The sequence below is a fragment of the Acinonyx jubatus genome, chromosome A3 (genome assembly GCF_027475565.1).
Source record: "Acinonyx jubatus isolate Ajub_Pintada_27869175 chromosome A3, VMU_Ajub_asm_v1.0, whole genome shotgun sequence".
Classification (NCBI taxonomy): domain Eukaryota; kingdom Metazoa; phylum Chordata; class Mammalia; order Carnivora; family Felidae; genus Acinonyx; species Acinonyx jubatus.
In genome coordinates, this window is record NC_069388.1 from 99,359,597 (window position 1) to 99,374,625 (window position 15,029).

The following is a 15,029-nucleotide window of genomic DNA, read 5'->3' on the forward strand; positions in this document are numbered from 1 at the left end:
TCTTCTCTCCCAGTTTCTCAGCAGGTTGTGTGGCACTGCCAGCGTTAATTAATATCAAAGCCGTGATAGAACAGAGGCAGTGCACAGGAGTTTGGAACCAGAAAGATGAATTGCCTGTGAGTTCCACTTTCTACCGTTCTCTGTTTTTTCCTGCCATGAGAAGAACATGGATGCTAAGAGTTTAAAATCCCTGTTTTGCCTTTTAACGAGAGAACACCGTTGTAGCCGTTCAGCCAGGATTCTTGTATGTCGTGTGTAGACATGATTAAAAACAATAGAAATGGGGAGCTAGTACATTTTGGAGGCGCTGGAGTTTCTCGTTTTTAATTTTGACGTAGAAAAAAACGAATACAATTTTGACGTAGAGAGCTAGTGAAGGAAGACATCACAGGTGTGTGTGGTGTCTGTACTGTGGCATGCAGTGTGTTCTGCAGGGCCCTGGAGAAACCACTCGGACTACGGTTTTTTAAAATAGAAGAGCGGTGAGTCAACTGGCTGAATTTAGTTTTGTGTTAAGCATCGATATTTATGAAATCATGGGTTTGTGCTGAATCAAAATAAGCACAGAGCTGCTAAAATAAAGGTTGTCCCTGGTACATGTGCAGTCCTCAGCGGCCCTTCAGTGCTGCATGTCCACTGCTCTCCAGGCCATGATTTTAAACATCACCTCTAGTCACTTGCCAACCCTATTACTTCTCTAAGCAGTAGTTTGTGGTACCTTCCTTCCCTTTCTGGGGCTGTTAAAGACTAGAGATAACATTGGTATGCTTAGAATAACATGGGACACATAGTAGGGACTCCAGCTTTGCTGCCATAGGAGTTATGACATGGAGTGGCAAAGGTCATTGTATGTGACCTTTGACAGTAAGCACTAAAACTTGTACTGCAGTTATCATGCCTGTCACGGTTGTGTCACGGACCCTAAAAGGCTAAATACGCATTTGGCTTTTGCTTTTTGTCTGCCACGCCTGTGCACAGGTTTATCCACAGTCACCTTCCAGCTGGTAACTGTCGGTTGGCTGCCCCAGCTCCTCCTCAGAGATCTGTTTTGATTAAAGACACAGGTGCATTCCCAGTCTGAGTGTGGTCAGGACACAGGCAGCACCCCTCCTTGACTGCTGCTTATTTGAACAAGTGAAAAGAACTTGAGCCTTCACTTGCTTTGCTGAGGAAGGTGCCTGCAAGAATCTGGCAGCTTCCCAGCTGTGCTATGTGCATCTCTGACATTTGTGCATGAGCACAGAGCACGCTGAAGTCTGAATTCACCTGACATCTGTGTGTTGGGGTAGTAAAGCAATGGGAGGTGATGATCGGACCATTATTTCTCAGGATTGTTCTGTTACACTTGGTCAACATTCTTGAAAGAGTCTGGGTAATAGACTTTATATTGATAACCATTTTGGAAGGAAAGAAAACAGAAAGAACTGACGTTTGTGGAGCCCACTGTCGTGTGCCAACCATTGTGCTAGGTGATTTCATAGCTTCTGTTTGTTTCGTTCCCTGTGAAGAGAAATGACTGGTACACCTACCATGGCTCTGATGTACAGATTGTGAGAGGTCTTGCTGAACTTGAGCTTAAAGTCCTTGTTTCAGGTAGTTTCTCTGGACCATTATTCACAGAACATGGGAAACTCAGATCTGAACCTTGCATAAAAGTAAGCCTTATTTATTCTGTCTTTAAAGGAATTATTACACTGAATTTTACCACCTACCTGAGTGTGCTGCAAAACAGGGTTTCTGGTGGGCTTTGCTCTTAGCGTATATCTATTCTGACAGATTTTCAGGAGTGTTCGACATCTAGAGCGTTGCCTTCCTTTGACTCCTCAGACATCAGAATTTAGTTTGAAAAGTAGTGTTATAAATAATCTTGAAGGTTAATTAGAATTATGAAGTAAGGCTTGAATCCCTAAGACTGCCTGTCTTTGAGGTAAGAGTGCTGTAAAAAGATACATTTGGATGAGTAGACTGATAAATGTTTTTGCTTCCCAGTGCATATTGACATGTAGATGGTTTTCCGAGACGTAACTTGAGCCTTTTTACTGTTTTTTGAAGATTGAAGTGGACCTTGGTAAAAAGTGCTGGTATCACTCTATATTTGCCTGTCCCATTCTTCGTCAGCAAACAACAGATAACAATCCACCCATGAAATTGGTCTGTGGTCATATTATATCAAGAGATGCCCTGAATAAAATGTTTAATGGTAGCAAGTAAGTGATTTTTTAAATGTTGGTAAAAAAATTTTCTTTTGAAACTTAGTGGGAAGGTGGTATCTGATGTTTTTTCTTTTCTTTTCTTTTCTTTTCTTTTCTTTTCTTTTCTTTTCTTTTCTTTTCTTTTCTTTCCTTTCCTTTCCTTTCCTTTCCTTTCCTTTCCTTTCCTTTCCTTTCCTTTCCTTTCCTTTCCTTTCCTTTTCTTTTCTTTTCTTTTCTTGTCAGTCTTTTTATTTGTTCATGAATTTGATGATTAGATTTATGAGCATGATCTTTAACTCTTAACTTTTGGGTAGGCAGTATATTGTCATTTCCCCCCTGCCTTTACACAAATGGTAACATACCCTATATGGTACTCAAGTTTGCTTTTTTTACTTAATGATGTATTTTGAAGGTCTTTTATATGCTACAGAAAGAGCCCTCATTCTTTTTTTAGAGCTGCAGAGTATTCTACCATATGGAAATGTGATAATTTATTTAACCAATTCCCTATCAATGAACATTTAAACGTTTTGTTGTTGTAAAGAGAATTACTTTATCTACATGTGATATATAAATTGTAGACTTGGAATTGCTAATTCTCAGGGTATATACATTTATAATTTTTATACTCATACTGGGCCCAACTTATAATAAAAGGAAAAAAGGCACAAAAGCCTATTTCTAGCTTAGGCAGTTAGAACATTTTTCATTGGAGTTCACTTGAGACCTGTTATGGTAAAGTCTTTCTTTTAAAAGAAAGTCTTCGCATGTAATGAAGCTATCTGTGCCCTTCCCAGACCATGCAGCAACCCTGGTGGTGCCGGTGGGTGGTGACTAGACCGTGCTGGTTCTGGGCGTCGTTCTTGGTAGGCAGCAAGCCTTCTAGGCTCAGCCGCTGGCATCAGATTTGCTGCACTTGAATGGATTGTGTGACCAGTCCATTCGAAGCTTGTTCAAAGACAGGCACAGCCTAAACTTTGGAGGAGGAAAATTGGGCTTACTTTTGAAACTGCAAGAGCAATTTTCAAAACCGTTGTCTTTGTTTTGTTTACAAAACAGTTTTCACTCATTTCCACTGAAGGAAAGCCTTCAGTTTAGCATCTGGCTTGATTGGTATTTATTTGTGACCCTTCAGAGCTTGGCTGGTATAATAAGGGAAAGCACAGTTAACCCTCAAAACAAAATACAGACGTGAGTGTGTGGAGAGTGTGTGACTGTTAAAGACATTGACATTCCGTAGAGGAAATTGAATGCTCAGTACTGATCCTGTTCCTTGATTCAATGTTTTCTTTCTTGTCTTTAGATTAAAATGTCCATATTGTCCAATGGAACAAAGTCCAGGAGATGCCAAACAGATATTTTTCTGAAGAGATAACTTTAATTTGCGATTTGTAAGTGAAACTGAATTGTGGCGCATTTCAGAAGAGAACGTTCCATTTAATGCAGCTAACTGAGGACTCCCGTGTTTATATAAGCTAATGCTCCAGAAACTTTGCCAACATTTTAGTGTACACACACTGAGGGGAGTGCTCCAGACGAATATTATCATAGGGCTTTATTATATTCTTGGTCTTCATTTTTGATCAAGTAAATACACCAGCAGTTGTCATTCAATGCAGGTTTTTGTACTTAATTATATGGTGATTTTTTTACTTTTTAAGAGCAGAAACAGAAATCAACCTCCCTGCCATGTGTTTAATATTTCTCCTGCTTTTACTTTAGTCATTTCTTGATAATTGTAAGGTTTGAGAATGTTTGTGAAAAAGTTTTACTTCCTGTTATGTATACAAAATTAAATGAAAATTCTTCAGAAAAAGTTTGAAAAACTGAATTGTGGTTATAAAACTAATTTGCATTTGTTTTGCTTAAGGAAGAAAGCTGTGATAGATGCCCAGTTTGCTTTTTGGTGTTTTCCTCTGCTCCAGCTCTCCCCGAGAAGTTAGCAGACCTGCATTTGAGCTCTGCTTGTAGCCCTAGTGGGCTGCCTGTTTCTGATTCCATCATGAATTTAGCAGGTCGGTGTGAGAAGTCTTCCACTAGAACAGAGTGGAAGGAGTACTCGTGTTTCTTTGCTTTTATTGCCAAGAGGTGCTTGTTTTAAAAGGTGTGTTCAATAAAATGAAATTCTGAAGTTAGAGGTGTTCTTAAGTTAATATTTGCTCTCTTGGTCTTGGTAGCCCTATTCTCTGAAATCTGCCTTCAGGACTCGGCTGTCTGTCTCTTTGTATATCATTGCAGACACAGTGTTGTGTGTGTATGTATATATATATGTGCACCGGCATCAAACATTGTGTCCCTGGAAGGGAAGAAGCATGTTCCAGTCCTAAAATGCAGTTACCAGACTCATTACTTTAAATCCTTAAAGTTAGAAGTTAGCATATTTTCTGTAGTGCAGAATATGTTTATTGCTGTTTTTGTATTTGAATAGTATACCGTTCAATGCCTCTCTTCTGCAAAGTGTATCATCTCATTGACTGTGAATCTGTATATTATTCTAATGGATACAGATAATGATCTTTTCTCTTGTGAGGTATCTTCGTTTAATGCACTGTCCAGAAATAGCCATGTGTAAGAGTCTTTCTCTATATGATGAACGAACTACATGGAAAGGACTTCTTTGGACATACTTCTGACTTAAGCACGTTAAGTCAGTTTGACTTAAGCGCGTTAAGTCAGTTCATTACGAGAAGAATGTTCTGTGGAAATCACCAAATATTTTGCAACTTTATTTCATCTGACGTGGAACTGAACGTCAATATAGGAAAACTTTGATGAGAAAATGGAGAAAGAAGAAAACACAGAAGTAAAGAGGACTGGGACACTTTGTGTTTTAAACTGCAGATTGGTTTCTTCCGCAGGGAGGGAGAAAACAGGTTTGGTGCTGAGTTCACTGGAAAGTGTCAGCATTTGCAGTAGCGTACCAGCCCATACCAGACCAGGTGGTTTGTCCTGAAATGTTTGTCTGGGAGAGCGGGGGTACGTCTAAAGGAAAGGAGTACCTGCAGCAGAACGCTGCTTGACTGCTGTGTGTGGTCAGGCTTCCGGGTGACCGCTTTGGGCAGCGTTAGGCTATCCAGGCACGACGCTTGCTCTGTCCGACCTCAGTCTTGGCCCCACCGGGACTTTAGCCATGTTTCTGCTTTCCTGTTGGAACCCTCCCTAAAGTTTCCCCTCTATCCGGTTAAGCAGTGAAGGAAGAGAGCAGAGAGAAGCTCGTTGGACTCCATAACAGAAGGTAGAGAATTCCAGGCAACTCTGGCTGAGGATGTAAAACAGGTTTATGACCTATATTTTCCTTTGAATTAAAATCCAGAGGTTGTTTGTTTGTTTGTTTGTTTACTTCTTTTTTCTCACTAGGCCAGATTTAGCTTTACTCACAACTCTTATTCTCACCTTTCCACCTGAAAAACGTATAAAACATTTAGGCTTCACATAAGATTTGTACAATATAGATGTTGCTCTAGAGGCTGGTGGTAAATATTTTGGGGGGCCACACACTTCATATAATTGGCTCAGGCCACTTTTAAGGACAAAGTGCTCTGTCCCTCTCCCAGTGTTGGGAATCCTATTGACAGTTTTCTATGCAGCTCATGAAACTTTAAAAAGAGCATGCTTTTCACTGAAGCATTGGATTTTACAGTTTCCTGTGTAAGGTCCTTACAGTCCTACTGGGCAGGGTAGGGCCAGAAATTTGAAACTCTTGATTTGACATGAAAACTATGTCTTGTGACCTTTAACTAAAGGCATGGGCTTAAAACATTGGTGACAAATGGGAAGGAGAGGTGGATTTGACAAGGCCAGACCTTAACCAAAGATGCTGAAATACAACATGTGGTCCTTTCTGCTCTGGAACCCCCTTCACCAGTGGCGTCAGGACCTTATCGTCGAGGCCGTGTAGTCAACAGTGCAGGAGGATGCTCTTCGCCATGCTCTTCCTCTGTTTGCAGAAGGCCATGACAGAGCCAAGGGTTTTTTTTCTAGGCAGACTAATTATAATAATATACATCGAAAACAGAATTGCAGAGTGGTTTCCTCAATTACCTTAGGAACCATTCCATTTATCAGTCACGGACAAAGGCCATGGGACTATGCGAAACCAAGAAAACCTTATTAGAACCTTAGATTCTAATTTAGCCAGAGCGTCTGTGCTTTCAAGTACAGTCTGAAATACGGCGGCTAAGTTTATCTTTCGATCTTTTTCTCCTTTGTGTGATCATCACAAATGCCATTTCTGTCGTTTTGGTGGTGATTCTGTGAGACTTCTAATACATAAATGAACGGGTATTGGTGCCTCTTGATTTTAAAAATGTTGAAGAGAAGAGCCACCTCATATTCATAGGGTGTGTGACTATTTTGTGAGTGTATGAGCATTTAATTGAAAATAAGAAAGTTATGGAGTTAATCTTTTTTTTTTCTTTCTGTAGCAGCTGATGTACACAGAGACACTAAAACCCACAGCACGTCCTGTGGGGAATGAGGATCCTCTTTTCTCTCCAGGCAGTCCCACAGGCTGTGTAGTTCGTTCAGTATTCTTGATGCTGTGAGTTCTTTCCACCTCAGTGGTTCAGCCTTTGGGACAATAGATACTGCAAAAACCAAGAACTCTTGGTTATCCGCACAAGACAAGCTGCTGGTAGACATTAGCCCTCTGGTTTTCCAGCTCAACCTCTGATTAGTGGACTGACAGTCGAGCTGGTCAGTTTGCATAGTCAGCAGACTCAGGTTATTTTCAGGGAAGGCATGGTTTGGTTAATTTCATCACCAGGATGTGTAAGGTGAAGACACAAACCAAATACCTTTCGTTACTTAACTCTACGTACATTATCCTTGGTAACACTAGGATGCTGTGGTCTTGAGCGAATGTTAGCAAGGAACACACACGTAGAAGGTTTGGTGCTTCATAAGCCTGTCCAGCCGGGGTGGGTTTTATGTGGTACAGTAGTGTTTACTATAAGCAGGTACAGACTTCATGAACTGTTCTTACTGAACTATGATTGAATAGATACCAAAAATAGAATGACACATGTATTTTAATAGCAGATGAGGCAATTAGTTTTAGGGTGAGTTTTCCGCTGTTGATTTTACTTCAGGGGATAGGGAGGGAAAACAGTTTTGTTTTCAAGACCTTTCCCTCTACAGTTGTAAACTGTAGTGAGCATATGCTTCGTTTACTTCCAAAGAGGCAAAAGCAGCTGGAATTGGCTTACGGCACATGCTTTGTTTCATGTTGTGGGTGAGGATTTCTACTCTTATTTTAGCAGTCCCTTCACGTTCTCCAGCAAGGCAGATGTGGGGTTCACTAGGATTTAGTGCCTGATCTTTTCTTTGGGGAAGGGGTGGGAGTGAATGTATTGGGGATGGGAGGGAAGCAGGAGTAGATGGGAGTGTGAGTGCGTGTGCATGTGTCTGAAATTCACCATAGTCCCCCACCTGTGTCTAGCAAGGAACAGGTATTTAATGTATTTTGCTCATGACTGCAGTGTGCATGTATCTTTTTTTTTCTCCTCCGTGTTTTCTAAACTTACACTAAAAGGATTCATTAAATCATCTTGTTCAGATGGCTCAGGATTGTATTTCTTTTGCTTACGCTGTGCTCTTGGGTTCTATAGTATTTCTATAATTATGTAACAAAAATAGTGTTGCACTGTAATCTATCATATAGAGCTATATGTATGGAAAATTTTGATCAGTTTTTTAAGAAATGTATCCTGTTTGCAAAGGCACAATAAAGTTGCATCTTATAGACTATAGGCAATAAAGCTAACAATAAACCTTATTTAACACAAACCATATTCATATTCTCTGTTCATTTGATTTTGGAAAAAAGTCCACTGCATCCAGTAGTTTCAGGGATTTCATTTTGACTTTAAAAGTTCTGCTATACTTAATTTATAAATTTCAGACTGATATAATAGAATTTTGGAAAACTATAACAAATGCTTTGTTAATGTGTGTATTCCTATGTAAAACACATGGCTTCTCCTGTGTATATTTTTAAAAATTAAAGAAATGCACATTTAAAAAGTGTTTTGTGGAACCCGTCTGTATAAATGTGACAGCTGACAGAGGTACGAGGGCAGGGGAGCATGGAGGCGTCAGTTGTAAGAAGAGGACACTGCTGCCTGTGTTTGTGAAGGGCCTGCATGCCAAGAATTTAAGAGAATCTCTTTGTCTCCATCCCATCCTGTTCTGTGCCATAGCAGTGTAAGAAGAGGAGGTGGCCGGTCACCATCCCAATTCCTAGGGCAGGCTCACATCAGTGTTTGCAGGCTCCTACACCCTGTGCATAGCCGGGACCCTTTGACGGGAGTGATCGATTGCGTGTCACCTGGAAGAGGAGCCCTGAGACAGCTGTACTCGGGCTGTCGGTAGAGTGGGGCACGCACGGTCGGCATTGCCAGGGAGAAGAAGCAGGCTCAGTTGTCTATCCTGTTCAGTGATGAGCTAAGGTGGTAGAGACCAAGGATCCTTGTGTGCTGCTTTTGTGTATTTTTTAAGACTCATTCTTACGGGAGATTTCAGAATGTTTCCTACTTGGGAACAAGTGGGTCCTCGCTTGGGTCCCACCCCGTTGCATTTGGAGCTAGTGGCTCAGGTGGTATATAGGTGAGGTCTGGCCAGCCCGGCCAAAGAGCTCGCCACCTATCCCTGCAACGTGTGGGGCTCTCTAGGACTCAAAAGTGGAGTTTCCAGCAGCGTCGGCATCACCCGAGAGCTTGTGAGAAAGGCAGAATCTCAGGCCTCAACCCAGATCTGAATCAGAATCTGCACGCTTGTGAGAGAACTGGCTTCCCTTACGAGGAGCCTCTCGGATGCTCCCTATTTTCTGAGGTAAGGATCACGCTCACTGGGCAAAATTTACCCTTTTCTTGATGATTAAGACTTGAGTCCTCAAGAAAAGTTAAATTTAGTGTGCTTTGAATTCAGTTTGAGTACACTTTAAAAATGAGTGTATTTCTTTAAGCACCCAGGCAGTTGAAGGAGTGTTGTATTTACAGCATGGCAAAATGCATTTCCCATCCCCTACCCACTAAAATGGGCAATGATGATCACCAAAGATGGAAAACTGGATTTTTTGTAATGGCAAGAGAAAGCCTGGAAACGCACCCTTAGACCAAACTAAACAGTAGCTTGGTGCCCCTCACCCTCTCACAGAGGACACACTGTTTTGTGGCAGCCAGTAAGAAAATCTCATAACCCTGTGTACACATAAAGTTTGTAGTTCTGAGACAAGTTTTACAAAATGAATGCTTCTAAAGTGTGATAACACTGATACTTTAGATTTATTTGTTAATGTTCACCAAGTCTCTAAGTTGATTTTATGACCTGCTAATGGGTCGAGATCCAGTTTTAAAAACTTTGCATTAAAGGACAAGAGAATGATCCATTCACAAAGCTACTTTGAAATCTGTCAGTATATGTATGACAGAAAGTATTATACTCATTTTTTTTTAATTTTTTTCCCAAAACTTTTCCTTGTAGTGGGGTGTTCTTAACACTCCTATGAATCTTCTATGCTAACGTAACATACCTCAACATTGTAAGTAGTGCCTAGGAAAGCGCTATGTGACAGAGAATTTTGAGTTTCCTTGGAAAAGCAAGTGTTTCATTCTAAATACTGGCTTGTGCATTAGAATCCTTTCGTTTAATAACAGACAGATGTGTGTATGGTTTTTTTTGCTTTTTTTAAAAGTCATTAAAAAATTTTTTTAACATTTTTATTTATTTTTGAGAGACAGAGCACAAGTGGGGGAGGGGCAGAGAGTGAGGGAGACACAGAATCCGAAGCAGGCTCCAGGCTCCGAGCTGTCAGCACAGAGCCCAATGCAGGGCTTGAGCCCACAAACCATGAGATCATGACCTGAGCCAAAGGCGGATGCTTAACTGACTGAGCCACCCAAGCGCCCCAGATGTGTGTATGTTAAATGCAGAAAACATCTTACATACAATGATATGGCACCTTCAGTCATTTGACATGGGTTTTTTTTAAGGCATTGAGAGAGAACAGGGCCCTGGGCCTCCTGCAGCTTAGGACTGCTGGGAGGTAGAGAAAAGTAGAGCACCGAGACCCTTCTGGTGAGGTTAATTCCCACCAGTGACCTAACTACTGGAGGACAATGGGAGGGATGAGAAGGGAGAGATGTAATAAGTTGTGTATTTTTTTAATGTTTACTTATTTTGAAAGAGTGTGCACACGTGGGGGAGGGGCAGAGAGGGAGAGAATCCCAAGCAGGCTCTGCGTTCAGCATGGAGCCTTATGAGGGGCTCGATCTCAGACCATGAGATCATGACCTGAGCTGGATTCAAGGGTTGGATGCTTAATCGACAGCCATCCGTGCACCCCATAAGTTGTGTATTTTTAAGGCCCACTCTGGCTACAGTAGGATGAAAGATGGTTGCGGAGGGGATGAGGTTAGAGCATGGGAGGCCAGTACAGTAAGCAGTTAAAGTGAGTATTGAGCATTGTATGTCCTGAGAATGGAATGGTGAACAAGACAAACTTGGTGTCTACTCAGTGGAGACCCAGATACTGTGAGAGTGAGAAATCCAATGAAGAAAACCCAGCAAGATGTTTTATCATAAAATGTCAGTGCTCTGAACGTTTTTATAATTTCAGAGAACCAATTTATGGTGAGGTCTCTTAAATGATGGGCTTCCTTGCCCTGGTGTTCTAAAATACAGTCTCCATTCTTTCTGTCATCTACATTTTCTAGAAGGGTGAATTTCTCACTTCAGACTCTATATGTTGGTCTCTACACTACATGGGTTGTATGATTTTCTGCCAATTTCTAGTCAGGAGGGATCTTTTTAACTCCGTTTGAAGGCTGCATTCAGCCACTGTGCAAGGGCCGCCGTTTAAGGTAAGGACTTTGATGTTGTTTCCCCTCTAGAAGAAAAGTGTTCTTTAAAAGGAAACCTGTTATTTGTCAGTGTTCAAGACTAATCATTTTGGGAGTTTCTGAACATGCATTTTAGGTTTCCTTTCATTCTTAAGACCCTGTTGCTTCTAGTGATTTTAGATTAGTGAGCTCATCAATTAGTCCTAAAGAGGAATTGTACAGGACATTATTAAATTGTCATGAAAGCTTTGAGAAGTAGTACAGGAAATTTGGGCAAATAGCCTTTGACTTGACTAGTGTGTACCAGTGGCATGTGAGGAGTAGGCAGTCTAGGGTTTTTGCCGTCAGGGGCCCAGGCTCCTGTTCTCCACAACCTTAAGGTGTGGCTTCAGTTTCACCTCTTTGTCAGACATATAACTGTGTTAGGCAAAAAGAGGAGGAAAGGGGTGGGAAAAGGAGCTTGCAGTTGAATTAGCCCCTTTGAAGAGTCTCCTGGAAGCTCCAGCCAATGACTTATTAGCCACACTTGGCTGGGGGCAAGTCTGGGAAATGTCTGGGCACGTCACCCCCTGTAATACAACAAGGGTTCTGCTGGTAAGGGAAAAGGGGAGAATGGTTGGTAGGCAAGCAACCTGCGAATTCTACCCCCCTGCACTGTGCATCTCAGCCAGGAAACAGGTGACATTTCATTCACATAAAGGAATAAACCATCAGCACCAGCGGTCAGTGCAGCCTTCCACCTGCCCTGAGATATTAGACAAATGAGTTAGTTATCCCTGAACCATCTCCATGAGCTGCATTTCTTGGCCCCTCTTGGTATTTGTTTTAGAAGCAGAGCCCTCACCCTAACTTCAGACAGGATCCCTACTCTACTCTTGTTCTAGAACATACTCTTTCCCATTTGTTTGATTTCAGAGCAGGTGGTAACCTTCGTTTTCTACCTTGGGCAGCATAGGTGAAAAAAAAATACTTTTGGTTTGAGGTGCTTACAGAGAGTTTAGAGAACTTCTAAATTTTAAAATTAAAAACAATGTAGGGAATATAGTCAATGGTATTATTAAAACATTATATGGTGACAGATGGTAGCTACACTTGTGGTGGCATAGCATAGTGTATAGAGTTGTTGAATCACTATGTTGTACACCTGAAACTAACATCGTGTCTTAACTATACTTCAATTAAAAAAAGGTGGCGGGGGGGCGGGGGGCGCCTGGGTGGCTCAGTCGGTTAAGCATCTGACTTCGGCTCAGGTCATGATCTCACAGCTCATGAGTTCGAGCCCCGCGTTGGACTCTGTGCAGACTGCTCAGAGCCTGGAGCCTGCTTTGGATTCTGTGTCTCCCTTTCTCTCCCTCCCCAGCTCATGCACTCGCTTGCTCTGTCTCTCAAAAATAAATATTAAAAAAAAAAAAAAAAGGGCAGATAAGATACTCAGTAATAGCGTAGCAGCTGAGAGTTTGGGCTACAGGATTGGACCTGAGTTCAAACCTTGATCCCACCAGGTTCTAGTGTGATCTTGGGCAAATGACCAAAACTTCCTATGCCTTAGTTTTCTCATCTGTAAGAAGAATGGTACTAGTTCCTACTTCATCGTTCTGATGAGGCCCAAATGAGAGAGCGGGCCCATGCCGAGTGCTAAATAACTGGTAGCTATTATTTTATTTCAGTCGCTAAAACATAAGAACAAATGACATCTGCAGATCACAACCACCTAAAGGAGAGCAGAAAAGGGGAATTAGTAACTGGCCTGCAAAAGTGAGGTTTCCCAAAGTGGTGGGGGCTTCAGTAGGTGGTGAGGTGACAAAATGGTAGAACACACAGGCTTTTTCTGCTCTGCCAACTTTATTCGACGGCTGTAAGCATGGTGGAGCTCTCTTGCAGCAGGGCGGTGGGGGGCGTAAGGGGTGGCACTCAGAAGGTGAGGCTGAGGGGAGCTTCAATGACAGTGTGAAGGCTGTGTGCATCTGGGAGTGAGCTCTCCTGAGGTGAGCTGCACAGGAAGGGCTGTCCTCCCTAGCACTGGGATGCTGAGATCCCTGGGTACATACATAAATGTGTATCTGTTGGAAATGGTTACTGTGTGCCCATTTCTGAGAATAGGAATTGGGAGAATCAGGTGACTGCATTCAGAGTGTAATAGGTACTACACCAGTTTTGAAAAATTTAGTACTTTTTTCGTATACATCTTGTTACTATGTTCCAGGAGCTGTTCCAGGAGCTTAAAAATACATTTGAATTCATATCCTTCCCAACAACCTTTGAGGTAGGGACTATCATTACCCCCATTTTACAAGTGGGGAGACAAGTTTTGAGGCCTTAAGCGCTTGCTAGAAAACACACAAAGTAGCAGAGCCAGGAAGCTACGTTCACAGCCTCTGCATTTAACTTAATCTAAGGCAATCGTGGCCTCCTTCAGTTCCCTTTGGTGGAGAAACATAACTCAAGCCGCTTTTAGGGGCAGGTTAGGTGGTACCTAACCCTGGTGGTCACAAAACTGTGTGCAGGGAAGAATCTGCCCCCGGGGCTGGAGGAAGGGGTGGCTTCTTGCTGGTGAAAAAGAGAGACTTCTCCCCGTCTCAGTGGTTGTGGAGTCATGCGGGATGTTCAAGTGTAGGGTGGGGATCTCTGAAGAGCAGTGTCACAACTGGAGAAAGAAACGACAAAGTTCTCTGACTTTTTTTCTTCCGCCAATGGGGTATGTTTTGTTGAATGAATGAATGTTAAGTGAACTGCCTTGGAGCTGTTTCCAGCCAACTGTGACCAAGTTAACTGCATAATGGAGAACTCATTTCTCTACTTCCTGTTTTTCAGGGTCCAAAGAATGTGTTGTCGGCATCATCCCCCAGGGGGAGTTTGTAGAACCAATGCTTCAGGCTAGAACTTGCAAGTGAACCATGACCTGGACCTGAGGCTGCCAACTTTGAACCATGAGGTGCTCCTTGTGCCTGTGCAGGATGAATGGCGAGGTGCTTGTGGTCGCCAGCAAGCCCTGAGCCTAAATTCACAGCCCACCTTGAACATGCTTTAGGCCTCAGCCTGCACATTGTTTTTCTATTTTCTCCCTGGTCCTGAGCGCCAACTCTAATGCATACCTTTTCCTATGTTGATACTTTGAATCCCCAAAGTAGTGTTTACCATCTTAGTTGTGGTAAGTATGGTGTGGTAAGTTAGGGAGTATGAAAAAATCAGTAAGTCTTGAACCCTCTCCAGAGCCTCCCCAGTGTGGCTTCCCCGCTGCTCATCACCTGAGCTGAAAGCGGAGGAAAGGAAGGCCCTTTTCCTGCCTTCACCCTGGCCCTGGTTCTTTGACATTGGCCCTCCACAGCCAGCGCCATGAGGAGGCCGGATGCTCCTTGTCACCCTTTTCAGGGACCCAGGGACAGCTTCCACAGGCAGCTCTGAGCCTGGAGCCAGCTCTGAGCTGAGTCTCAGTCCCTGGACTGGCGTCTGGTTCTGGTCAGCTGATTATGTTCGGGGAGGAGGGGGGCAGGGGCAAGACTTTGTCTTACGGGAAGTTTCTTAGCTTTCACAACTGCCTTTTCACATCTGCGACACTTTTTCCTCTTGATTTCTGTTGCTTAAAACTGTTTTGGTTTTTGAAAATTAAGGTTGCAGAAGGCAGTTTTAGGAAGGCAGGGAAAGTTCTCTGTGGACCTGGTGCTGGCTATATTGAGTGTTTTCACGTAATGATGTCTTGGAGCTGCCGTATACTTAGGATATGGGCACTTTTCAGTATGTATATTTGACCTCAACCACAGCCTGAAGATTTTATGCTTCCTTATTAGAGGTATCAGCTCATCTGTTACCACGAAAGAACAAAAGACAAGATGTTGCGAGAAGACGCTGATCAGTTTTTCTTTTTAGGTTTATTTATCGATTTTTGAGAGAAAAAGCACAAGCAGGGGAGAGGGAGGGAGGGAGACACAGAATCCAAAACAGGATCCAGGCTCTGCCCGAGCTGTCAGCACAGAACCCAGTTCGGGGCCCAAACCCACAA

At 42.6% G+C, this 15,029-nt stretch overlaps 1 protein-coding gene across 6 annotated transcripts in view; it reads left to right on the top strand.

Moving 5' to 3' along the window:
* Positions 1-14,073, top strand: part of RMND5A (required for meiotic nuclear division 5 homolog A) — a 67,711-nt gene extending 53,638 nt beyond the window's left edge. For 3 of the 6 annotated variants that reach the window (XM_027052673.2, XM_053200876.1, XM_027052672.2), the window contains 3 exons: positions 14-116; positions 2,053-2,207; positions 3,496-7,984. In XM_027052673.2, the coding sequence (XP_026908474.1) occupies positions 14-116; positions 2,053-2,207; positions 3,496-3,559 (322 nt within the window). In that variant the 3' untranslated portion in view covers positions 3,560-7,984. Of the gene's footprint in view, positions 1-13; positions 117-2,052; positions 2,208-3,495; positions 7,985-13,843 lie in introns of those variants that run through there. The other 3 variants (XM_027052671.2, XM_027052669.2, XM_027052670.2) reach the window with 3 other exon arrangements.
* The last annotated feature ends 956 nt before the right edge of the window (positions 14,074-15,029 follow it).